The sequence below is a fragment of the Meles meles genome, chromosome 8 (genome assembly GCF_922984935.1).
Source record: "Meles meles chromosome 8, mMelMel3.1 paternal haplotype, whole genome shotgun sequence".
In the NCBI taxonomy this organism is placed as follows: Eukaryota; Metazoa; Chordata; class Mammalia; order Carnivora; family Mustelidae; genus Meles; species Meles meles.
The window spans coordinates 104,456,279-104,480,031 of record NC_060073.1 but is presented as its reverse complement, the minus strand read 5'-3'; the positions used below and the strand labels follow the sequence as shown (position 1 = coordinate 104,480,031).

The 23,753-nt window shown below is 57.8% G+C and overlaps 1 protein-coding gene and 1 long non-coding RNA gene across 2 annotated transcripts in view; one reads left to right on the top strand and one right to left on the bottom strand.

Moving 5' to 3' along the window:
- The first annotated feature begins 369 nt into the window (after nt 1–369).
- Nucleotides 370–6,339, top strand: LOC123948304. The gene is made up of 5 exons (XR_006819960.1): nt 370–403; nt 1,523–1,613; nt 3,604–3,729; nt 4,110–4,212; nt 5,818–6,339. It is a non-coding gene; the product is annotated as an uncharacterized LOC123948304 (long non-coding RNA).
- A 1,331-nt stretch (nt 6,340–7,670) lies between these two features.
- Nucleotides 7,671–23,753, bottom strand: part of NECTIN1 (nectin cell adhesion molecule 1) — a 63,188-nt gene continuing 47,105 nt past the window's right edge. Inside the window, exons 2-6 of the mRNA XM_046015046.1 lie at nt 23,221–23,571; nt 22,420–22,722; nt 21,878–21,995; nt 20,417–20,568; nt 7,671–11,972 (exon numbers count right to left, since the gene is read on the bottom strand). Coding sequence (XP_045871002.1) covers nt 11,425–11,972; nt 20,417–20,568; nt 21,878–21,995; nt 22,420–22,722; nt 23,221–23,571 — 1,472 coding nt within the window. The 3' untranslated portion in view covers nt 7,671–11,424. The remainder of the gene's footprint in view (nt 11,973–20,416; nt 20,569–21,877; nt 21,996–22,419; nt 22,723–23,220; nt 23,572–23,753) is intronic.

Genomic DNA, 23,753 nt, shown 5'->3' with positions numbered 1-23,753 from the left:
TCATGTGAAAACACGCTTGACATCCTTAGTTATCAGGGAAAGGCAAATGAAAATCACAAAGGGATGCCACCACGCCCTTGCCAGAGTGGCTGCCCCAGAAAGAACAGGGGGGACGCCACGCGCAGGTGAGGAAGTGGAGTCGCTCGAACACTCGTGAACCCCTGGTGGGGGCAGAAGTGGGCACAACCGCTTTGGAAGACGGTTGGGCCGGACCTGCGAATGCTCGGCCCCCTCCAGGTACACGGCGATCAGAGATGAGGGTCGCGTGCCTCAGAGTTACCTATAAGAATGTCGTGGCAGCTTTATTCATAGTTGGCCCCAACCGGAAACGGCACACCTCTCCGTTGGTGACAGAAGTAATACATGGCAGTGGGGGCACAGCGCAGCGGTACCCAACAAGCAGGTACACGCCTCGTGGGTACGTCTCACAGGCACCCTGCGGGGCGGGAGAAGCCAGACACCCCAGGAAGTGTGTCCTTTGTATGATTCTGTTCCCGTGAAGTTCCCAAATGGGGGTATTGTCTGGGAGGGAGCTTGGGTGAACGTCTCGGTGGGGGGAGCGTGACGTGGGTGTGTACGTGTGTAGTTGTACACTTAAGGTTTGTACATGCTCTTGTCTGTACGCTATTCCTTAATTTAAAAAACCATGTAGGATGCCTGGGTGGCTCAGTCAGTTACGCATCTGCCTTTGGCTCACATCATGATCCCAGAGTCCTGGGATCGAGCCCCACATCCTTGCACAGCAAGGAGCCATAAATACATACATACATAAAATCTTTTTAAAAATTAAAAAAAAATGTAAAGTTAAAGGCAACAAAGTGGTAAAACCTTACACGGAATCCTGGTAGGTAAAACAGAGGGAAGCTGAGACCCATCCTCTTTCTTCCCGCCTCAGGAGCCTCCTGGGGCATTTCGGCAGATGCCACTCTGGGGGACACACTGGGAGCCCTTCCCCTGGAGTAAACATGGCTTCAGGGATCTCCATCAGGGCCATGCCTTGGAGGGACACATCCCAGTCCTCCACGCCTGTGTCCCTCCCAGGAGCTGGGGGGTCCTGGGGGAAGATGCAAAGCATGGTGGTCACCTGTAGCCAGGAGGGCACAGAGCTGGCTCCTTCCTAGGACTTGGCATGTGTCCTAAAACCTGATGTCATTTCTGTGACAGGTACTGTTTCTCTGCCGCAGTTGGCTGCTTAGGGCAGATAGGCCATGGGGGAAAATAATAGTAGGAGAAAATTCCCGCCCAGCTCGACTCGACCGAGCACTCACTCTGTTCCAGGCGTTGCATTACGTCTTTACAAAGGGATGATTCTCCTCTAATCCCCGCAGCGGCCCTCTCTGGTAGGTGCCACTGTCATCTGCTTTATAAATAACTTTCTCTATATACAATGGTTTTTACTCATCTCAGCAGTCTCTTCTCAGAGCTCGAGTTCAGGGAAGGCCAGCAACTTGCCTTAGGTACACACAGCTGAGAAATGGTGCAACTAGGGGCGGACTCAAGCCTGCTTCTCTCCTTTCGCCAGGGCTTCCACAGGTGTCTGCTGTGCACAGAGCTGGTGATAGAATCATCTGAAAGGACTGCGCCAGGCTGAAACGCTGACCCCCCTCGTTAAGGTAAGTAGATAGCAGAGAAACATGAAAATCACCACATTTAGGGGAGAAAATAGCCCAAGTCCTGGGTGAGAGAGACCTTTCTAGGAAGTAGTACACATGAAAAGGATTCAAAGGTTTACTCATCCATCCATCCTCCCCTCCACCTATCCACTCAACCATCCGTCCAGCCATCCATCCACTCATCTGTCCTCATCCATCCATCCACCCACCCAACCACCTATCCATCCATCTGCCACCCATCCATCCATCCTTCCATCCACTCATCCATCCTTTCATCCATTCATCTACCCATCCATCCACTCAACCATCCACCCACCCACGCATCTATCCATCAACGTATCCACCCGTCCATCCACCCACCCACCCAGAAATTTAACCACCAGGATTGAGCCCACGCCACCCCGTGTTCTGTGTCAGCTGGGTTGACTATTATGGAGGTCAGCTGGGTTGGCTGTATCCACCATGTAAGAGGGAATGGGCCAGATTCAGGGAAGACATGCAGATAATCCCCCCACACCTTCATCTCCCATCCCCTGCTGGTCAGATCAGTTCCCAGGAATCATATTTTATCCCTGGTCCTCAGAATGAGAGGGAGCTGGTGCTGTGTTGTTGTTTTTCCAAACTGTGGAGTATCAGGGACTTTTTTTTTTTTAAGATAATTTTTAAGAGCGGTTTTAGGTTCACAGCAAAATTGAGGGGAAGATATAGATATTTCCCATATACCCTGTGACCCCATTATGCACAGCCTTCCCTACTACCAAAATCCCACCAGAGTGGTACATTTGTTACGATCCATTTTGTTACAATCAACAGATTTCTGTTGATACATTATGACCACCCAAAGTCCATAGGTAGAGGGGGTGGGGGAAAGGGTAAACTAGGGGTTGGGGATGAAGGAGGGCCCTTGTCCTGATGAGCACCGGGTGATATAGGGAAGAGCTAAATCACTGTATTGTACACCTGAAACTAATATCACACTGAAAGTAGCTGGAATTAAAATAAAAACTTAAAAAAAGAAAAAATTCAAGGTCTATAGGTAACCGGGATTTTTGATGTGACTTTGAGCGCTTGCTCTGTGTGGGCCATTGTGATAATGCTTTTCCGTAATGACTGGTCAGCTGAGCCCAGCCTTGAACCCAGGTTTGCCTGACTCTCAAGTTCAGGCTCCTAACAGATGTGTTGCTAAGTGGCCTGGTGATTATAGCAGAGGGATAAGTATATGAAGAGGTTTGGCCAGGACTAACCATCTGCAGACATTTGAAGGGCTGTCTTAGGAAGGTCAAGGAATTACCAAGGGTGAAACTTAGTGGAAGGAAGTTTTATCTCAGTAGAGGAGTTGCTCAATGATGGTGGGCCTAACTTGAGAGGTAGTGAGCTGCCTGTCATCAGAGGTAACTGGGATGCTTGAAGGAAAGCCTTACCTTGAGGGAGTTTGGGCCATTCCACCTGGTAGGTCTTCTGACTCTCACTTTGGTAAGTTCAGTTTGGTTCCACCATTATGGGGTACCCAGTGTGTGCCTGCCCTGGGGCAGGTGCTGGGGATGAATTAGATGTGCTCCCAGCCTTTAAGAGGCTTCCAGCATAGTGGGGGAAGGCAGCTAGTGGGTTCCAGTCCTTGCTGAGTCTTGTTGGCCATGGAAGCTCTCTTGGGGCTGAGGGTCCTGGGAGCGTAGCACGAGGGGAAGGTACTGGCCACTAAGGGGAGCGTGGGTGTGAGTTCGGGCTGAGGGGACCCCAGCATGTGGTCTCTGAGTCAGCCATCCCCAAAGGCCTCTCCCTGTGGAGCAGGATACCCTCCTCAGAGAAGGACTCTAGGGCTCCCTGGGGCCGGTCCTCAGACAGAGGCCTCTCCGGGCACAGGCTGGCCATCCTCCCCTCTGCCTCTCCCAGCGCATCCCCCAACATCTCAGAGAACTGTTACTGGCCTTCATTGGGAAAAAAAAAACCGCATCCACTTCCTCCCAGGTGGTAACAAGAGTCTCCCTTCCAGGAGGGCCTATTGGAGCCCCTGCCCAGTCTTCTACCTCAGAATCCTACTTTGCCTTCTGGCGTGGACTCAGACACAGGCGCCGAGGAACGGTCTACCTGTAGAGAGCCTGCGTCCCGAGGACTACAGGTACGTCCCCATCCTGGCTCCCTACTGTCCCCCACTGCTGTCACTAGCAGCCAGGGCTCAGGTGTCAGAGCTGAAGGTGATGATCATGGTCAAGGTGATTGACAGCCCAACGAACAGCACGTTTGGCCCCCCAGCTCTTACGTGCTTCACTCTCCAAATCACCCACCTCATCACCCACCTCGCCACCCGTCTGTCCGGTTTCCTAGCTCAGGCCCTGCTTCTTCCTCAGTGACACCGGGCATGGCTGGTGCTTCTGCACTATAGAGTCTGCTGTGTGGCCTGTTGACGATGCGCCCAGAGGCGCTGACTCCATTAATGGGGGCTGGGGTCTGGATGACTGATGTTTTTAAGTCCCCGGTGACTCAGGCATGCGTGTGCAGGGTTCACTTCTTCGGCTCAGTGGAGCCCGTGATGTGTGTTGATGGTCCCCTGGAGCTGGTTCCCCAGAAGGGCTGTTCCTGCGCCTCCCTGGAGGAGATCAAGGTGAGCTGGGGATGCGCAAGGATGAGGCCCTGTGCAGTGGTGCGCATGCGTGCTGGGGAGGGTGTGGTTGGCGGAGTGGAGGGAGGGAAGAGGGCAGTGCCTCAGCCTCTCCGCTGGGAGCTGGTGGTGTGGAGGTAGAGTGGGGATTGGCCCCCTTGATGGGTATATTAGGCTGTTAATCAGGGCAGAAAATTGGGTTTGGGGGCCACAGAAGTCAGTACCAAGGTAGAGCCCCAGGACTGCTCCCCGGAAGTGTCTGGCCTTGGGGCAGGGCCGAGGTGCCTCCAGGAGCAGGGTCTCCCCGCCAGCTTTCACAGAAGCCTTTCCTCCTGCACCCTTCCCCCGACCCACCTACCTCCCATTCTCCAAACGCACGGCAGATACCACCTGGGATAACTGAGATTTGTAATAAGAAGCATGTGTTTGGTCTTTGTCCTGGTTCCTGGCACAGAGCTCCTAAAACCCTTGGAATTTCCTAAATGATAAGCGTGATAAAGGTATCTTGATACTCATAAGAGATCCTTTCAACCACACCTGGGTTTAAGTTAATGAAGTTTGGAAAACACCTAAGAATGGGGGCTGGCTGCCAGGGGAACCAACTGTGCGATTAGAAGGTTGGAACTTTCCGCCCACCTCTGACCTCCAGGGAGGAGCGAGGGGCTGGAGATTGGGTTCAGTTATCAGTGGCCAATAATTTAGTCAACCATGCCTGTGTCCTGAAGCCTCCATAAAAGCCCAAAGGGACAGGGTTTGGAGAAGCTTCTGGCTTGGTGACCCCACGCAGGTGCGGGAAGAGAAGCTCCCGTCCCTTCCCACACCCCTTGACTTAAATGCTGCTCTTCTGGGAATTACAGCTTTTTCTAATAAATAGGTGATCTACTGAGTTAGCTGGTTTCCTAAGTTCTGTGAGCCACTCTAGCAAATTATTTGAACCCAAGGAACCTCTGATTTCTAGCCCGTGGGTCAGAAGCACAGGTGACAAGTTGGATGTGACCCTGGCATTTGGGGGGGGGTGGGCAGTCTTGGGGGACTGAGCCCCTAGCCTCTGGGATCTGATGCTCCCTCCAGGTCGACAGTGTCTGGATTGAATTTATTGCTCGGTGGCGTGCAAGAAAACGCACATTGGCAGTGGCATCAGAATCCTACCATCTTTTCTGCTCGACACCAAATGTGACTCCCACAAACTCCGTTTATAACCCACGGGGCTTCACACTGCTCCGTGAGCGAATTGAAACTGGTGTCGGGTCTAGCATTCTCCAGAGTTAGGCTGGTGCCACCCCCTTCCCTGGCTTTCTTCCCCTCCTGCTGCTTGACACCTGGCTCTGGGCCCCTGAGCTGGTTCAGCGCATGCGTTCTGATGGTCTGGTCCCCAAGCCTTAGCTTCCTCTCCTGGGTTCAGTTCTCATCGGGCCGAATGAGCATGTTGGGCTAGAATGATCTTTTAGAACTAACATAAGATGCTAAATTCTCAAGTTAGCCTGGGATCCTCTTCAACACTTCTGGTCTGAAGAACTCCTACATTCCTTTAGGCCCAGGGGAAACATCACAAGCCTTTCAGACCTTCCCAAGTAAAATGAAGACATTCTTGTTCTGGGCTACCCATAGGGCTTTACGCGCAGTTCTGCTTCGACCTGTGGCCAGCAGGCACTGGCTGTTTTTGGAATTTGGAACCCCTGGACGCTTGGAATTTTTTGAAAGCAAGGACTCTTGGCGGGACCATTACAGGAACTCAGGAGTGGCCTGGCCCAGAGTGGCCAAATGGATGAATGCACGTGTGAGTAAAACAATGAATTCCTCCGTTCATCAAGTTCATTCTCTTTGCCATCCTACAATCAGAGTGGTCGAGGTAAGAAGGAAGAGAGGCCTCCATGTTACCCAGAAAGGAGCTCTAGCTGCCCAGCTATCTTAGTCCCAGGACCACAGCTGAAGGCAGTGGTGGGGACACCCCAGGGGGACCTTAGCCACACTGGTGGGTCCTGTCCCCAGGTCACCTAGCATTTTGTCCTCTGGATGTGGGGACAGGGCTGAGGGTTGAGGTTTGGGCAGAAGGAGCCTAACGAGCAAAGTTCTTCCTGAGCCTAGCTCAGCTAGCAACTAGAGAGTGAGGTGTGCCCTGTACTCCTGGGACCATGGGGGAAGGGGCCGGATCTGGCTTCCCTGGCCCGGAGAGCCTGTGCCTGGGACTAATTGGCTAGCCCTCCTTCCGCTGCCGGGGAAAGTCTTGGCTAATTTGCCGGAACACTCTAGTTAAATGCCAATTAGGACGTTCTGTCCACTGCTCTTTTCCAATATATTAATAACGTAATTAAGCATTTATTGCCTGCGCAAATTAAAAATTAACTTAAACGGACAGCCTGGAAAACTGAGGAAGTGACCACTTAAACAACCAATTTGCATCTCATTCGAGAACCAGCATCTAAACAGTCTAGGGTGCTGGTCTGGCCTCCCAGTGAGGGGCCCAGCCAGCTGCCAACAGCTGCTGGCTCCTTCTCCATGCCTGATTCCTCGATTCTGCCTGCCCCCGCCTCCTCACTCCACTGGATCCTAGGTGTGGAGGATGGGCTTCAGCCCAGAGGAGCCGGAGGGCTTTCTAAGTGGCCACCTTGGCCTCCAGCATCCCCACCCCCCACCTTCCTCAGGGGCGAATGGTGTGGATTTCAGTGAAAGATGCTACTGGTGATGATGGGGGTGGGGTGGGGGGTGAAACCCCTGCCACTCCCACCCAGGACCGATTCGTCCTGCATTCCAGCCCAGGAGATGGGAAGCAGATGGTGCTGGAGTGGGGAGGGGAGGTGACCAAGGAAGGAGGAGCCCTTCCCTGCTACCAGCCCCCTGGAGAGATGAGGAGCTGGGTCTCTGGCAGAGAGAGCTGGCCGGGGACAGGTCCTGGTGCTCTCCTTGAAACAGAAGATGAAAGGATAAAGCTCCCCATCTCTCCCCTGTCCCCAGTCTGTCTGACATGACAGGTGTGACCGTGCTGGTTTTCTCCTCCAAACAAGAGCAGGAGGGGACTTGGCAGGAAGGAGCAGGACAGCAGGGAGTGGACGAGAGGGGGAAGTGTGCTGCTGTGGGGCAGGGAGGCAGGGACTAGGGCCAGCCGGGGTGGGGTGGGGGGGAGGGCTGCCTCAGCCAGCCCCCAGCCTCTCAGGCTGCGTGTCCTGAAGGCCTCCCCACCCGGGCCTGCCACTGCTGCCCAGTCTTTCCGGGGGTTGGGGAGGCTTCGTGGCAGCTTGTGCGCTGGGACGAGGTCTCAGGCAGGCCCCTCACACCAGGGGCGGGCTCCTAGAGGGGTCTGCGTCGCTGTCCCAGAAAACGCGGGCCCCTGGCGCAGGGTGGGGGCTCCTTTCCCTTCACTCCCCTGCCAACCTGTCTCCACCTTGACCCTGTCCCCACGCCCATGGCTGGGGACCAGGGCACAGCCACCGTGGGGAGGGGAGGAGTGACCCAGACAACCAGGGTTGTTTTAAACACTTTATTTATAAAAAAGTACATTTTTTTTCCTCAGTACATTTTTCAACCCATTTTTTTTTTTATACAAGTAAAAGGGGGTGATGCAAACACCCCCTGGGTCAGAACCAGGAGAACCTGCTGGGCCGTCCCTGGACCAAAGACGACACGGTGACGAAGAAACCGAAGGCAAGGTAGCGGGTTGCACTCAGAGATGAGGAGTGGCAGCTTCTCCTGGGTTTTTGTTTCCTTTTTTTTTTTTGTTATTTTTTGTTATTTTTTTTTGTTTTCTGGCCTAGAATCCTGTTCCTCACAGCAGGGGTCCGAAGAGCAGCAGCACCGGTGGGACAGCAGCAGCGAGAGGCCCCGGGACCCACAGGGCCTTGGCTCAGGGCCTGCCCCCCCCCCCCCACGCCGGGGCGCCCATGGCCAGAGCAGGGCTCTCTGTGGGTGTGGAGGCCTGGGAGGGTCCTGCCCGGTCCTTCGTAGGAGCGGGCTCCTGGTGGCCGCTGGGCTTCAGAGGTCTGTCTGGGCCCCTGGAGGCCTGCGAGCACCCCCCATCCCTGCCCCTCGGGTGAGCTGCCCACATCCACTGAACACCATTCCCGATTCCTCTGCTGGGAGGATGGCTGAAAAAAATGATTGCACCAGTGGCTTGGGCACGTAGGAGGAGGTTGGCAGAGGGGGCGCAGGTCCAGGGAAACGAGGCTCCTATGAGTCTCTCTAATGGCCTGAGCACTGGGAATTCCCCTCTCTCCTGTGGGGCTTTCAGCAGGACCAGCCCAGTCCTCTGCAGCGGCCGCGCGTGCGCACCTGTGTGTGCACCCGGGGCACCTGTGCTTGGGTCTGCTGGGGGGTGGGGATGCCCGAGCGTGCGCAGACCAGGTTGGAGGTGGCTGCGCTCGCCTGCTCATGACCACCGATCCCATGCTGCTGCTTTTCAGCTCCTTCTGATGCAAGGGGACTCAGGTGCTTTGTTTACACATCAGAACGATATCAAAATCTTAAAGAAATGGGGGGGGGGTCAGGGGGCCAAGAACAGGGAGGGTAACAAGAGGCAGGGCGACAACTGGGGGACGCCTTGGCACAAGGAATACCAAGTTTATTTCGTTTCCAGCAAAGGCAGAAGCTCAGCTCATGCTGGGGCATGAAGGAGAAGCGGAGCGTCCTCGTCTCTGTTGGGCCAGGCCTCCCCTCTGCCAGCGGGCTGTGTCAGGGAGCCTGGCAGCAGGTCCCACCTTCCTGCAGACTCGGGGTACAGAAAACCCCACCTCCCCAGGCCCGAGTGCCAACCCCTGCCTGCCTCATGCCTACCTTCAGCCCCTGGAGTAGCAGCTGCCTTGCCTGGAGTGCCGCTGGGCTCCCGGACAGGCCGCAGCCTCCCACATGGTCCATGCATGTGGCATGGGTCCCACAGTTTGTGCTTTGCTTGGGGGGAGGGTATGGAGGTGTCTTAAAGGGGACGCAGTGCTTTGGCTGGGCCCAGGGGCCCTCCTAAGTACATCATTTAAGGAGGAGCGGGGATGGGCAGTGCAGGATAAGGGAGACACAGGAGGAAGAGGTCTTTGTTTCACGTTTCCAGCAGACAGAGAAAGCCTCTATCAAGTAGGCCCCCGGGCACAAGGAGACCAAACAGAGGGGCCAGAGTGCCGTGAGGTGGGATGCAACATGGAGAAAGCCCTCTGCCCTGGGGAGGGGGGGAAGGGGGGCACTAATACTGCCAGGAGAAGCAGTCCAGCTCCTCCACCCCACTCTGCCCTGTGGCTAGAAAGACCTCAGAACGTTCTCCAGCTCTGCCCCACCCAGTACCCCCAGTGCCAAGAGGGGAGAGCTGCCCCAGGGCTGGCATGGCTTCAGACTTCTGCTACGTGGCTACTGGGCAGCCAGGGCTGGGGTGAGGGCAGTGGGGGCCAGGTGAGGGTGGCCCAGCTGGTGGGCCCAGGGTTGCCAGGGCAGAGACACGGCTGGGCAGGGATTCAATAGCAGCACCAGGGAAGGGAGGAGGGGGTGCTGGGGCTCCCTTGGGAAGCCTATGGCAGGGTAGGTCGGTGCCCGTGGGGCACAGAGTGGTCTGCTGCCTGCCCCCCCAACACTTGCCATCCCACAGAGCCCTGGACAGACTGGGTTGAGTTAGCTGGAACCCTAATGGGCGGGCATGAGCCTGCCTCTGCCATCCCAGGGTCTTTCCTATCCAGAGTGCTGGGGGGACCAGGGTGGGCAGATGGAGGAACTGAGGCACTTTGAGCTGGGGGAATGGAGAGGGCTGGGAGGGACCTTTCCCCCACTGTACACACAGGAAGCCCTCGTCTTGGGTGACTGGTGGGGACCCCGAGCCCCATTCAAGGAGGGAACCTGTAACTCAAAGGGAAAGCTTCCCTAAGGATCCCCTACCCCTTCCCCGTCCCAGAATGGAGACCAGGTATAGCTGAGCTGGGAGGGGAGAGGGGAAGGTGGTGAGGGGTGAGCAGGAGCTCCTGAATCTGGCTTCCTCGCGACCCCACTCACTCCCCTTGTACTTCCGGCAAGCCCAGGACATCTGCACTGGCCTTGGCAGGTGGGCCGCCCGTTGTACTCTCCGTGTGTGTTGGCAGAACTTCTGCCGTCGACTCCCTTCCCCACTGACTGGTGGTACTCGGTCACCTCTGACACCTGGACATGCTAGGGACCCCAGCCCTGACTCTCTGGGGGAATCAACAGTTACCAGCACTTGACAGGTAAGGGAGAAATGGGAGAAACTCCCCTGCTGAAAGAAGCATTTTGGGGCCAGCCTGAGCTCCTATGGTAGAGGCTCCAGGGAGCTCTGATCTCAGCTGTCCCTGGACACTGCTGAAGGCTGTCCCCATCCTCCGCTGGGACGGGAAAAGGCGGAGCAGAGAGGGGTGGGCTCCGGCGCTGTCCAGCCTGTGAGGGCATGTGGCCCCGGGGGAACGAGGGGCGGACATGAATGGCGAGTGTGCATATGGGTGTCTGTGTTATGCGTTGGTAGAGGCATACAGGAAGCGCGGGCCAGGGTCCACCCGGAGCCCCACTGCGTGGGGAGCAGATAGGGGTCAAGAGGAGAGACGCACCAGAGCTGGGCCAACTTCATTCTCCGTCAGCCGATGAGGAAAAAAAATGTAAAACCAACCTCGCCAGGAAAATACACTGCCCAAGGCCCTGGGTGGGGACCTCAACTCGACTCACCTAAGGAACAAGACAACCCTGGGTGCTTTGGAGAAGCCTCTCCCTGCCTCTCTGGTGCAATGGCCGTCTAGACCAGGGGCTAAGCTCCCAGCTGCTCCTGGCAGGGAGGACTGGGTTCCCTCTCCCTGGGAAAAGAGGAGCGGCAACTGGGGGTGGGGTGGGGCTTCTCCCCTGAGAGCCCCCCTCCACCCCCAGTGGGAAGGACGCAAACAGATTCCAGTGTTGGGGGGTGGGGGGAGGGCTGGCTCCCCAGACCCTGGAGGGGTGCCCAGGTACACAAGACGAGAATAGGGCTCCCCGCACAGAGGGCAGGAGGAGGGTCAGGGGAGAAAAGGTACAGCAACACCAAAGCCACAGTGAACACAACAGCATGGGGAGGGCCGGGGACGGGGAGGAAATCAAAACCAAGCCAGGTCCTGTGTGCCCTGGGCTCCCCGCTCCCCAGGAGTGTGGAGCTGGCTTTGGGCAGCTGGGTGAGTCTCTGTCGAGCTCCCGGAGGAGTGGGCACGGGGGTGGGCAGGGGGCGTGCGGGTGGGGGCTGGGGAGAAAGGGGCGCAAACAGAGGCTCAGGAGAGGGGGGGGCTAGACGTACCACTCCTTCTTGGAAATGAAAGACCCGTCGTTCTGAGAAACCATGTTCTCGGCCAAGTCCAGCTGCTCGGGGTCATACTGGTAGCCCAGAGTCCGGTCCCCGTAGCCGTCCTGACGGGCCTCCGCCTCATCCACGGTGAAGTAGGGCCGTTTGGCGTCCTCGTCGTATTTGGGGTGGGGACCGCCCACCTTGCGCTCGCCCCCTCCGCCGCCCTCTTCCTCCTCCTCTTCCTCGTAGCTGCTCCCACCCAGAGGGCCGGGCTTCTTCTCATCGTCCGAATCATCCGGGTACTGCAGGTTCTGGGCCATGGGCGGGTGGTGCTGGGGGATGCCCGCCTTGCTGTAGCCGTTGCCGTACACGTGCTTCTTGGTGCTGTAGTCACCCTTGAAGGTGTGCCGGCGCCGGCGCAGGGCCACCACAATCCCGCCGACCACGATCACCACCAGCAGGATGCTCCCTGCCACGCCCCCAATGATGGCCGTGGGCACCGGCCCGGCGCGCCGCCCGTGTTCGGGAGGAGACGGGGTGTAGGGGAACTCTGGGTGAGGAAAAGACATGGAGGGGAACAGTGTCAGTGTCTGTTCCTGGGGGGGAGTCTGCAGGAGTGGCAGGGACGCAAGGGATGGAAAGACCAGGAAGTGAGCGGGCCCAAGGCCCAAGGGCAGCAGGGTTCCAAAGGCTTCTTGGCGCCCCGCCCCTCCGGGAGCCCCGCCCCTCCGGGAGCCCCGCCCCTCCGGGAGCCCCGCCCCTCCGGGAGCCCCGCCCCTCCGGGAGCCCCGCCCCTCCGGGAGCCCCGCCCCTCCGGGAGCCCCGCCCCTCCGGGAGCCCCGCCCCTCCGGGAGCCCCCACCCTGCCTCGGGAGTTCCTAACCCCTCCAGGAGCCCAAGGTACTGCGGTGTTGCAGGTGGAGCGAGAGGAGACAGTGCTGGAGCCCCAGAGCTTCCGTGTTGGCTTGCTCCTTGGCTGTGGTGCCAGCTAGACCACCCCCATCAGTGGTGTGATAGCCACCAGTCACCGTCACAGCACTGCATGACGTAAGTGTGCGATTACTTTCTATTCAGTTCAGGAGGGGATGAGGCTTAGAGAGGTTGAATGATCTGTCTGAGGCCACCAGCCAATGATGCAACAGTTCTTTTGCATGGAGAGCCCGAGCCGGACACCTGCAGGTCACTGGGCGCCCACGTCTGATTTCATTGTGCTCCCTAGAGCACAGGGAAGAGGACAGGGTCCCAGGCTGGCCCCAGGGATGCCCTGTGTGTGCCAGAAACCAGGGCTGTGGTTCTTGGCAGCGGTCTGGCCCTGCAGAGCAAGGTGGGTGCTGAGGGCACTGCCAGCCTGGGCCAGGGGCAGAAGACGCTCAGTGTGGCTGTGCAGGAGTGAGGCCTGAGCGCATGTGCACACATGGCGGCGACGACGCGTACACACACGAGTGTGCGCCAGGGCACACCCTGGCCATCATGGCAGAACGTGCGTGCATAAACGTGCACCCCGACGACAGGGTGGAAAGGAGGAGGCAGGAGAGGTGGAGGGAAGAGAAAGGAAGTGGGGGGGGCGGAGGGAAGGCTGGCTGGGGGAACACCTGTGCTGTCCCTTCCCTCTCCTTACGGGGCCTTGGGGCCTTGGGGCCTTCCTTGCCAGAGGCCAAAGGGGCCGGAGGGGAGGCCGAGGGAGGCGGTTCCCAGCACCACCACAGGGTGGCACAGGAGACCACGGCTGACCCGGGTCAGGAGTGCCGTGGGCAGGTTCCGGGGGAGCCTGGGAGGGCTGCCAGGTTGTTCTAAGTCCTCCTCACTCAGGCTCAGGCAAAGGTGTATGGTTTGGGCATCTGTTCTGGTCTCTGGGAATCGGTTCCTGCCAGCTCACTCCCTCAGTGGGCATCACCCGCTCTAAGCGAACCTGCTCTTCCTATGAGCCCATTCCCTCCTTCCAGAGGGGAAGCCTGCCCCTGCGTGGGAGTGGGTGGGGTGCTGCCTGCAGCAGGCAGAAGCAGGGCCGAGACTCTAGAAGAGGAAAGGACTTCTGGGAGTCCAGGCTGGAAGGCCTAATGAAAACAGAGGCCAAAAGAAGGGGAGGCCATTTATCTGCAGTCACATGGCTGAGCAGGGACCACCCAGATGCTCCTGTTCTGGCTTTTCCACCAGGAAGGAGTTGGCAGAGAGAGGCACAGCCACTTGTCACCACTGGGTCCTCCATGCAGGTCACCAAGTGGCTGCCCAATAAATATTTACTGAGTATTTGTCCTCACCACCTACTTCCAGAACCGTTTCCCTGGAACTTCAAGCTTCTCCTGCTTCACTAGGTCCCATCTATTTACTGCCTTTAAAAGGGCTGCACACCTGCTCCCCCACAAAGTGGGAGTTGCCTCCACAAGGCACGCCCGAAAGGCAGCTATCCGGAACCTAGCCTCTGTGCTTTCACCCTGCCTGCTAACTCTTCAGTTTTCACCTCTAACCTGCCTCATCACTTCATCCATCCACCCCCTCATCTACTGAGCTATTTACCCCACCGGTCCATCCACTAATCCAACCATCCATCCACCCACTCATCTATCCATCCATCCATCCACCCATCCACCCACTCAACCATCCATCCATCCACCCATCCACCCACTCAACCATACATCCATCCACCCACCCACCCATCTACTGATCTACCTACCCACTGGTCCATCCACTAATCCAACCATCCATCCATCCACCCACTCATCTATCCATCCAACCATCCATCCATCCATCCATCCGTCCATGCATGTATGCATCCATCCATCCACCCACCAAGCCACCCAGTCATCCCTCTACCTACCTACCCCTCTATCCATCCACCTACCTATCCAGCCATCTACTTCTCTACCAATCCTTCCATCTACCCAATCAACAAACATCTATGAAGCATCTGTTTTGCTGGTCACAGAATACAAGAAACAGCCTCCCTGGGGAACCAAATGACACCCTTAGAGACAAAGCAGACAGTCAAGGACACTGGCAGAGAGGGGCCTCAGGAGTACAGGGGAGGGAGAACACTGTGGTCTGGAGTTAGCAAAGGCTTCTTGGAAAAGACTTATGCCAAGCCTTGAGGATGGCAAGGACTTGGAGAGGCCAAGAGAATAAGAAAGGCATTCACATGGAGGGACCTACCTTTCCTTTCAAAATTTTCCATCTAATCCTGTTGACTCTCCCGATTTAATATTTTATCACTTCATGCCAGGTTTTACTGTAGGAGATTCCTGAATCTCCCACCTCCATTTGGTCTCTGTGTCCTTTGAGTCGCTCTGTCCACTGTCACCAGGTTAATTTCCAGTGTGTAGACACTACCACTGCCTTCCTCAAAGAGTAGCAATGACATCTCCACTGCCCGCGGACTGTGCCAGTCTGGGCTCCAGAACTCCCATCATGCCACTTGATATTGCCTATGGCTAACTCCCCAGCCTCGCCGTCCAAGTTGACTCTTTACTGCAAGCCTCTGCTCGTGCTGTTGACCCTTCCAGGAATGCCCTTCCTCATTCCCTCGTGCCCATTTCCATCCTTTCAGTTTCTGAATGGCTAAAGTTCTTTTTTTTTCAGGAATGAGGAAGGAGGAGAGGGGTTGGGGAAGTGGCAGCCCATGATAATTTGGGACTGTTTCTATTCACTTATGTTATAGCTGTATGCAGTCTAAGTTCCACTACATTTATTTTTACGCTTTCTGCAACAGCAGAGATCCAACGAAAAAATAAAGCTCTCTGACGTTTTCCTTGACTAGACTGAATTTTTTGGGCCCCGCTAATCACGGTATGGTAGAGTTTGCTGTATTAACCTATTTTGTGAGAACAGCTTGTGTCTGTAAATTCAAAATCAGAGTAAATCTAGAACCTGACTACTTCCCACCATCGCTCCGTCCCTAATCCAAGCCACCATCACCTATCACTTGCATTTATTTTTTAAATATTTATTTGAGAGAGGAAGAGAGCGAGAGCTTGAGAGAACGAGTGAGAGAAGAGGGAGAGGGAGAAGCAGACTCCCCGTGGAGCAGGGAGCCTGACACAGAACTTGATCCCAGGACCCTGGGGTCATGACCTGAGCCGAAGGCACACACCTCACCAACTGAGCCACCCAGGCGCCCCTGTCACGTGCATTATTGCAACAGCTATCCAACTGGCTTCCTGATTCTTCCTTTCCCCTCTGGAGACCCTTTTGAACACAGCAGCCACAGAGATCCTGTCAAATCCGAAGAGTTTAAAATGGTCGACATGACCTGGGCCTCTCTGCTCCCCACCTCTGATTTCATCTCTTGCTTTCCTCCTGGCTCACCATGCTTAAGGCGTACCCAGGGCCTTGGCACCGGCTGCCCTGCACCCCGGCAGACTCTTCTCTAGATGTCTCATGGTCACCCCCTCACCTCCTTCAAGGTCTGGCTCAAACTTCTCATTGGGATCCCCTTCTCGCCGAGGCCTGCTCCGACTGCCCTGTTTCCAACTGCAGGTCATGAACCCTGCCCCAGCCCTTATGACCCTGCTCTGCTCTTCTTTTCTCCGTGTCGCTTTCAACAGGACCACGCGATTTTTCGAATGTGGTTCCTCTGTCGTTTGCGGTCTGTCCTTCTGCACTAAAACATAAACTCCAGAGGGACAGGGACTTGGCCTCACTGAGGTACTCCCAAGAACCTCGCCTGCCTGGCGGGTGGCCAGAGTTCAAGAGTATTTGTTGACTGGATTCTGTTCAGGCAAGGCTTGTCTTAGAGGTGAGCCTCTGGGTGTCTTCCCCCTCTAGATCCTTCTGTTTCACTTTTTTCCCCCTCCTCCTAAGCCCTAAGGAGGTTTACTCTTCTCTGAGGATCTTTTGGGAACAAGGGGAACCCTGGTTATTTTGGCTGCTTTGCGTCCAGGCCAGTCGAGGTTAGAAGAAGGGCTCAGGTGACCTCCTGGTGCTGCGGATGGACTTCGGACGCCAGGTGAGGGCGCAGAGGGAAGCGCTCTGGCCTCAGGAGATGGGGCCGGGAGGCCGGAAGAACTACAGTTCCCAGGGTGCACAGTTGTGGCCGCAGGGAGGGTGGGAAGGCCTGAGGTCAGGCTCTGGGAAGCCCTGTCCTCCCGAAGTAGCCGAAGTAGCTGTGAAGTAGCTGCGGCAGCTGTTCAGCGCGTCATCGGGCAGGGCCTTGTCATGCTGCAGCAGGACCTCAGCCCTTCCAGGGGCCCAGATGCAGCCACGTGTGCATCGATTCCCCCAGCACACTGCCATCCACCAGCCGGGCCTCCCGTGTGCACACTCAGCATACAGACAGGCGCCTGCCGGCTTGCCAGGGCACGTTTGCACACTCAGAGGCACACACCCACACTCACGCCCTGGCACATGCCGTTGCAGGCTCACATATACCCTCCGTTCCAGATGGACCCCGAAGCCCCACCAACACTTGGTCATGAGAACTCCCAGTCTAAGAGGAAGACCCGTTTCCTTCACCCTGCAGTGGTCAGCCCCAGTGGATGAGCCTGGGACGTCACTGGAAGTGGGAACTGGGGCAGATACCCTCCCTGCTCTGCCCCTGGAGTGGCCTGAAGACTCTCCTCCAGACAGCGCCAGTCCAGGGCTAGACGCTGCCCCATTTAGCCGCTTTATAGTCTGGCCAAGGCCATACCCTGAGCACCTCTCCTCCACACTCTGCGTTACCCCCAGAGGGAGAAGGGAGGGGAGCTTGCTGGTTGGTTTTGGGACTACAGGGCAGGGCTAGCCCCATGAAACTGCTCCTCAGCACTCAGATCCTAGAAATGGGCTCCTCTGAGGGCCCCAGGCGCTATGGACATGTACACACAAATTCTGGTGCATCTGTCCCCACCCCGGCCCCATGGCTGCAGCGCAGGCCTGCTGCTTCCCATTAGGGACACCCTCACTGTACAGCCCCTAACCAGTCCCCTGGTGCCATCCACGCAGCCTCTCAAATGCTTGGTCTAAGCCGCCTGCCTCCCCACGCTGTTTCTCTGCTGAGAACCCTCCAGAGACTTCCCTTTGACCACACTGAGAAAGTCCTACTCCTTCCATTCCTGCCCACTCGGCTCCCACAAGCTTCCCCTGCCTGTGAACCCCCATCCTCCATCACTGCCCACTCACTCATCCCTGTAGAAACAACTCAAATGCCACCTTCCCCAGGACCCTGGGCCCTGAGAAGCCCGTGCTAAAACGTGTCCGTGTGGGGGCAGTGACCTGCACATGCGTGCCCTGCACACGCCCGGGCCTTTGGCGCACACCCTGCTGCCCACCGCCTCCCCCCACACCCCAGCTGCTCTTCATTTTCCTCTCCAGATGCGCCCAGGGCAAAGCTATTACCCGAACGGATGGACAGGATGAAAAATTAAATTTCCACTTATCCATCTCGCTCATGCATTCCCTCCTGACTAGTGGGGCTTGGAGCCCAGGGCATTGCTGTGCCCCTCGGATGGGGCCCCCAGAGAGTGTGACAGACACTAGCTGATGCGGGATGAGGTCTGGTGGTATTGGCGGCGACTCGGAAATTGTCCGTGAGCCCAAGAACACACAGCTCTGAAAAGGCTCCGGCTTCCTGGCTGAGCCCTCCAGAGGGAATGCGAGAGCTTCCCTCCTTCCCTCGGGATGGCCAGTGAAACCGCTCCTGGGACCATCAGTGAGTGATTCAGTGAGCGTCATGCTTCCTCGGCTTCTGCCTGACTGGGCTGACAGTAAGAGTGTCCTTAGGCAAGGCCCTTCTCACCACTCCTGCGTGTGACTTTGGTTACCCCCCACCCCCTGGTCCTGCTCAGTACCTCTGGGGAACACAGGAGGAGAGGCTATGTGGCTCCTCCAGTTGGAGCCCTGGGCAGCTTGGTCCCCCTGCCCACAGGGCCAGCGAGGCCCGACCACAGATCCCATGCGGAGCACCCCTGCAGCCATCAGCACAAGGAGATGGCCTGCCTCCACAGCTGGCTTCTTTCCTCTCTGTTCTGTAGTCCAGGCCTGACAAGTGCCCCCTTCCCTTCCTCCCTGCTCCTGGACCTGGTGTGACTCTGATGAGCAACCCTGCACTCCCGGGCATCCCACATCTCCTGAGCTTTGGGAGAAGGGAGGCTCTACCTTTGCTGGCCCAGCCCTGCCTCTGGGGTGGGTAGCACCCCATGGCCCCAAAAGCCTAGAAGGGCCTCTGGCTGGTCCACTTATGCCACGGGTAGGACCACAGGGCAGGTGCGGGGGGGTGTGGGTCACTGCTCCCAGGTTTCTCAGTCTCTTCCCCTGATTTCCTGGTTCGCAGCTTCCCCAAAGAGCCTGAGTGGTGGAGGCCGACACAGTGGTCCCCCAGCTGGGGGGGGGGGGGGTGGGCCAGGGTGCTGGTGGCCCCCCAGTGGGGAAGGTACCGCCACCCAGGGAGGGCTTGGCGTGTGCGAGCGAGCAGGCATCTGGCCTGAGCTAAGTGTGATGATCTCTGTATGACACACTGACAGGCACAGCCACAGGCACACACAGCCGAGGCCCGTCTGCGTGTCCCTCCTAGCACACGTCTTGCGGCGGCGTGGTCATGCTCCCTTACCAATACTCCTCACTCCTCATCCTTGTCTGCCCCGTGGCCCCCACGGCCAGAGCTCGGGCCTCTGTGAGGCTCCTACTGAGTTTGGCCCACATTTTCCCCAGGAGCGGAGAAGCGTGTAAATCTGCCCTGACCTCCAGCTCAGACCCGAGCCTGGAGGACAGGCTGCCTTTGCTTTCCCGGGGCTCCTCCTCGGATGCTTCTACTACCTCAGCCAGTCAGAGAGCAGAGGGCAGGGCGTTGGAGAGAGCAGCAAAGGACCAGGGACACCACCTTCCCGAGCGAGGGTGAGGCGGACTGGCCCCGACAGCAGGTCGGCGCAGGCCCCACACACCGTCCGGCAGCTCCCTGGGCAGCTGTGCCTGGACGTACCCATAAAGGAGGTCTCCTCCCTTCTGAGACCCAGGCCCAGAGCTGAGGCCTCTCCAGGCCCTGCCGAGTCTTGTGTCTGCCGGCCGGTGAGCACGGTCCAACCACCCACACTCCCCAGCCTGGCTCCACGGCTCCCTGACGTCACTTCCTGCGCACAACACGCACCCTCTGACGTCACTTCCTGTCCATCTCAGTGTCGGCAGCAGCATGACACCACCTCCCTAGCCAGGCGCTTCTTTCTGTCACTTTCCTATCCTGGGACCAGCTCAGCTACAATGGTAAAGACACCCCCGTCCCGGCTGTGAACTTGTCATGGCACCTGTACCCCTCTATTGGCTTGTTTTGATCCTTCCATTAATCATGATAATGACAGAGATCGAGATCCTAATCACAGAGCACGGGCCATTTGTTGACAGACTGGTCTGCGCTAGGTACTCGGCCCACATTTTGTACGTTCTGACAACAAGGCTTCCGGGCACCTCGAGGACCTGTCCACGTCCCAGCTGTCTGACGCTGGCGCCCGTGATCCTTTCCTGGCCCGTGGCAGGCCTCCCCCAGAGCATCCTAGCTCCTGTGCTCCCTCCCTCGGGCCCGAGAGGTCAGGTGGCTGAATTTCCTCTTCTACACTGACACAGAGGAGATGCAGGGAAAACGGCGATTCAGTTGGGGGGCACAGGACCACCATGGCTCTGGGCTATCTCCTCGTTTTCCCTCCAGTGTCCCTGCTTGAGGTAAGCCTCACCTGGCGGCCCATGTGGGTTTCCTGAACTGCAGGAACAGAGGCGCTCCAGCTGCCAGCATCACAGGACACGGGCGGCTCTAACACCGCCCCCCACCACCCCCCGATCCCCCCCAAACATTGTCGCAGACGGCGCTTATTGCCTCCCTCCGACCCCTCTCTGATCGGGGGTCACCCTGTCTTGCACAGAGCCTTGTAACAGAGGAAACAGAAAAGCAAAGCAAGGCCAATGACCAGAGCTCGAGGGGGAATTGGAGGAGGAAGAGGAGACGTGATCTTCCTGCCATGACACAAGCCAGAGGTGGCGGACGTCGGTAGTGGAGGAAGCAGTGGGTGGGGAGAGAGAGGCCGGGCAGGGGGCAGCTTCCTACCTGTGATGTTGACCTCCACCTGGCCCGAGCGTGTGCCGATGGGGTTGGTGGCCTCACACACGTAGGTCCCTGCCAGGCTGTAGTTGATGGGCCCCCTGAAGAAGAGGGTTCTGTTCTGGGCCTCCACGCCCTTGGGGAGAGAGCCATTCAGCCTGCAGGGATGGGGAGACAGGGCAGAGGGTTACGACTCTCCCGAGCCAGAAGCTGCCCCAGTGTTACTCAACTCCTCCAAGACTCCCAGCCCTTTTGCTGAATGAGTAACGGGCAGGGTCTGTCTTGGAAGGAAGAAAAACAGCCCCAACTGTCATTTCCTGCATTTCACACTCAATGGTCCCAGCACTGAAATGCAGACAGGACCGGAAGGTACTTATCCCACTGAACTGATGAGAAACTCTAAGTTCACGGTCAAGGAACACAGCTCCTTGTGAGAACTGGAGCCCAGGTCTTTGACTCCTGGCACAGTGCTCTTCCGACTAGGCCTGGTTTCTTGGATTGCTAGTTTAGCAAGCTGCTCGCGTAACCCCCTCGCAGAGGAATCAAGTCCCATTTCACTATCTCACTGTCCTGCTAGACACATCACAGGTCTTTCTCCTGGGGAAACGCAGGGAACTGCCTCCTGAGCCACGAAGCTACGGTTCTGTTGGACCCAGCAGCTGCCAGGCTCACACAGCTGCCACCGGCAGGCAGGCCCTGGCGACCTGCACCTTCAGAAGCGCTTCTGGTTCCAGGAAGTGGATGGAGGGTGAGAGTGAGCTAGGGCAAGCCCGTGCCCTCTGCTTCCCAGAGAAAGAGTACAGACACAATGTGGCAGCCATCTCCTGGCCATCACGTCAGCCTGCTGCTTGGCTTCCCCACACCCATCTCTACGTGTTCCATCCAGCTCTCCTCTGGAAAGAACCTTGGCTCAGGCCATCAGAACCGACTGCAAGAGTGGACCAGACCCTCTGAGACTGGGTTCAAAGACTGGGAAGCCAGGAACCAGAGGACATAAGGGACAAGCACGCCACGAACACAGGCATGCTGGGCTGATGGTTGCCCTCTCCTTGAGAATCTGGGGGTGCTGGAGAGAAGGAATGGGAACAAAGAAAGATCTGGGATGCTCTAGAAAGCCAGCTTCCCTGGGGACACCTCGATAAAAATAAATACCGGGGGCTCGGGTGGGAGTGACTCAGATTGAGCTCACCAAAGGAAAACGACAAAATTCTTTATTAGGGAGAGGAAAGCAGACAGATCATGAGGGAATCCCCCTCCGGCAGAATGGTTTGTCCCACTGACCCTGCTGCTGTCAGATGTGGGGGTGTATGCACTCGGGGTCTCTCGCGGCCCCTCCCCTTCTCGCTGAGAAACCTGAACCAAGACCCTGATTTCCTCCCCACTTGCTGCTCCTGGAGGTAGGGTGGGATATCTCCCTGTGACTGGCTAGGACCCTGCCGGGAGCCTGACCCGCCCCAGAGCACTTACGTGGTCCAGTGGTACTCGGTGGCGGGGGGGTTGGCATCAGCTTTGCAAGTGAGCTTCACGTCTGTTCGCTGCAGATACCAGTTCCCATCAAAGCCCTCGATGGTCACCTCGGGCTCGTCTGTGGGGCAAGGGATGATGTTTGAGAAGGGGGAGGTCAGGGTAGCAGGGCTCGGGGTGAGGAAGCCTTGCACAGCGAAGGGAGGGTGGACAGCAGTGACATGGAACCAGCTGGGAGAGGGAGAGAGAAGGGGAGAGGGTGGTGATCACGGACCCTCAGAGCAGAAGAAGCAAGGGGACTGAGGAAAGGACGAAGACAGATGAGCCAAGGGAGGAGATGGGGGAAGAGAGGAGGGAGGCCAAAGCACCCCCAGGAAGAGAGAGGGAGGGGAAGGCTCGAGAGGCCAGAGAAAGGAGGGGCGGGAAGGGGAGAGCAGCAGGAGACGGAAGCAGAGGAGGAGGGAGGGCTAGCACGGGGGGAGGTGGGTGGGCAGGGGACGGCGGTGCCCACCCCGGGGAACCGGCCCGCCCCGTGCCCTGCTCACACTGCACGTTGAGGGTGAGGCTCTCTCGGAAGCGGTCCATGTGGTAGTTGACGATGCAGGCCAGGGACTGCTGGTGGGCTTCCCGGCTGGGCACCAGGCGGTAGCGGCTGATGACGGTCACTGTGCCGTTGGGGTTCCGGATCTCCTGGTACTCCGCTTCGCCCTTCAGACGTGTTTCCCAGGACACCACGCTGGGAGGCTTCCCATTGGCTGAGGTGCAGGTGGCCACCAGGACCTTGTCATCCTGCCCCTTCTTGGCTCGAAGCACCGCTTGGGTACCCTCCACCCAGTTGGTGGGTTTGGCTGTGGGGAAGCGGAGAGCGACATGGGACCAGCTCCATCGCCTCACCCAAGGTGTGCGGGCCCTGGATGCCCCCCGCCCCCCGGCCATCCTCGCCTCTTGGCACTTCTCTGGGGACAGCTTCACACCTAACCCACGTCCTTCCTGCTCTATGGCTGGGACCCGCTTCTGTCAAGCAGAGGCCTTCTCAGAGTCTCGGCCTGCTCTAGCCAAGGGCTCCTGCCCTCCCCGCGGTGTCTCCTTCCTGGCCACCCACAAAGCCCCCAGGTGGGACTCCGACCTGAATCCCGATCTTCAGCTCAGTCCATGGCAAAGGCCCTGCCCCCAACCCCCAGTGAACTATGGCCCCACCAGGCTGGCAGGGACCGTAAGTGCCACGCCTGGGGCTCGGGGCGCAGGCCAACCCAGGGCGAATGACGAGGCCACTGAGGCACAGGACGAGGATGGCCGGGCCCCGGGCTCCCCACACGAGCAGGGAGGGAGGGGTCAGGCTTGCTTACCCATCACGGTAAGATTGAGCTGGCTCTCTCGATTGCCGGCGGGGAAGGTGGCGAACTCGCAGATGTAGACCCCCTCGTCGTCCAGCTCCAGGCGCGAGAGGCGGATGGTGCCATCGACGAAGGAGGGCCGCAGGAACTCCACGCGCTCGCGGTAGGGGTTCAGCACCGAGACGCCCATGGCTGGATTGTAGATGGCCACATTCTGCTTGGAGCTGTTGGTGGCCTTCTGCCACGTGACCTGGGTGATCTTCACGCTGGGCAGCGGGTTGGCGAAGCTGCAGTGCAGGACCACGTCGGTGCCGATGAAGCCGTACATGGAGTCGTTCACCTGGACCACCTGGGCCTGGGGGCCTGGTCAGAGGACACGCAGGGGTGGTCAGCGACAGTCATGGGCCCCCGCCCGCACTCCCGGGCCGCCGCTCCCCTCTCTCTGCCGGAACTTCTCTTCTGATGCTGATCACAGAAACACTGATTACTGGTACTAAAAGCACTCTGGGCGATACTGAACACTACCGAGGAAACCGCGCTGCCCA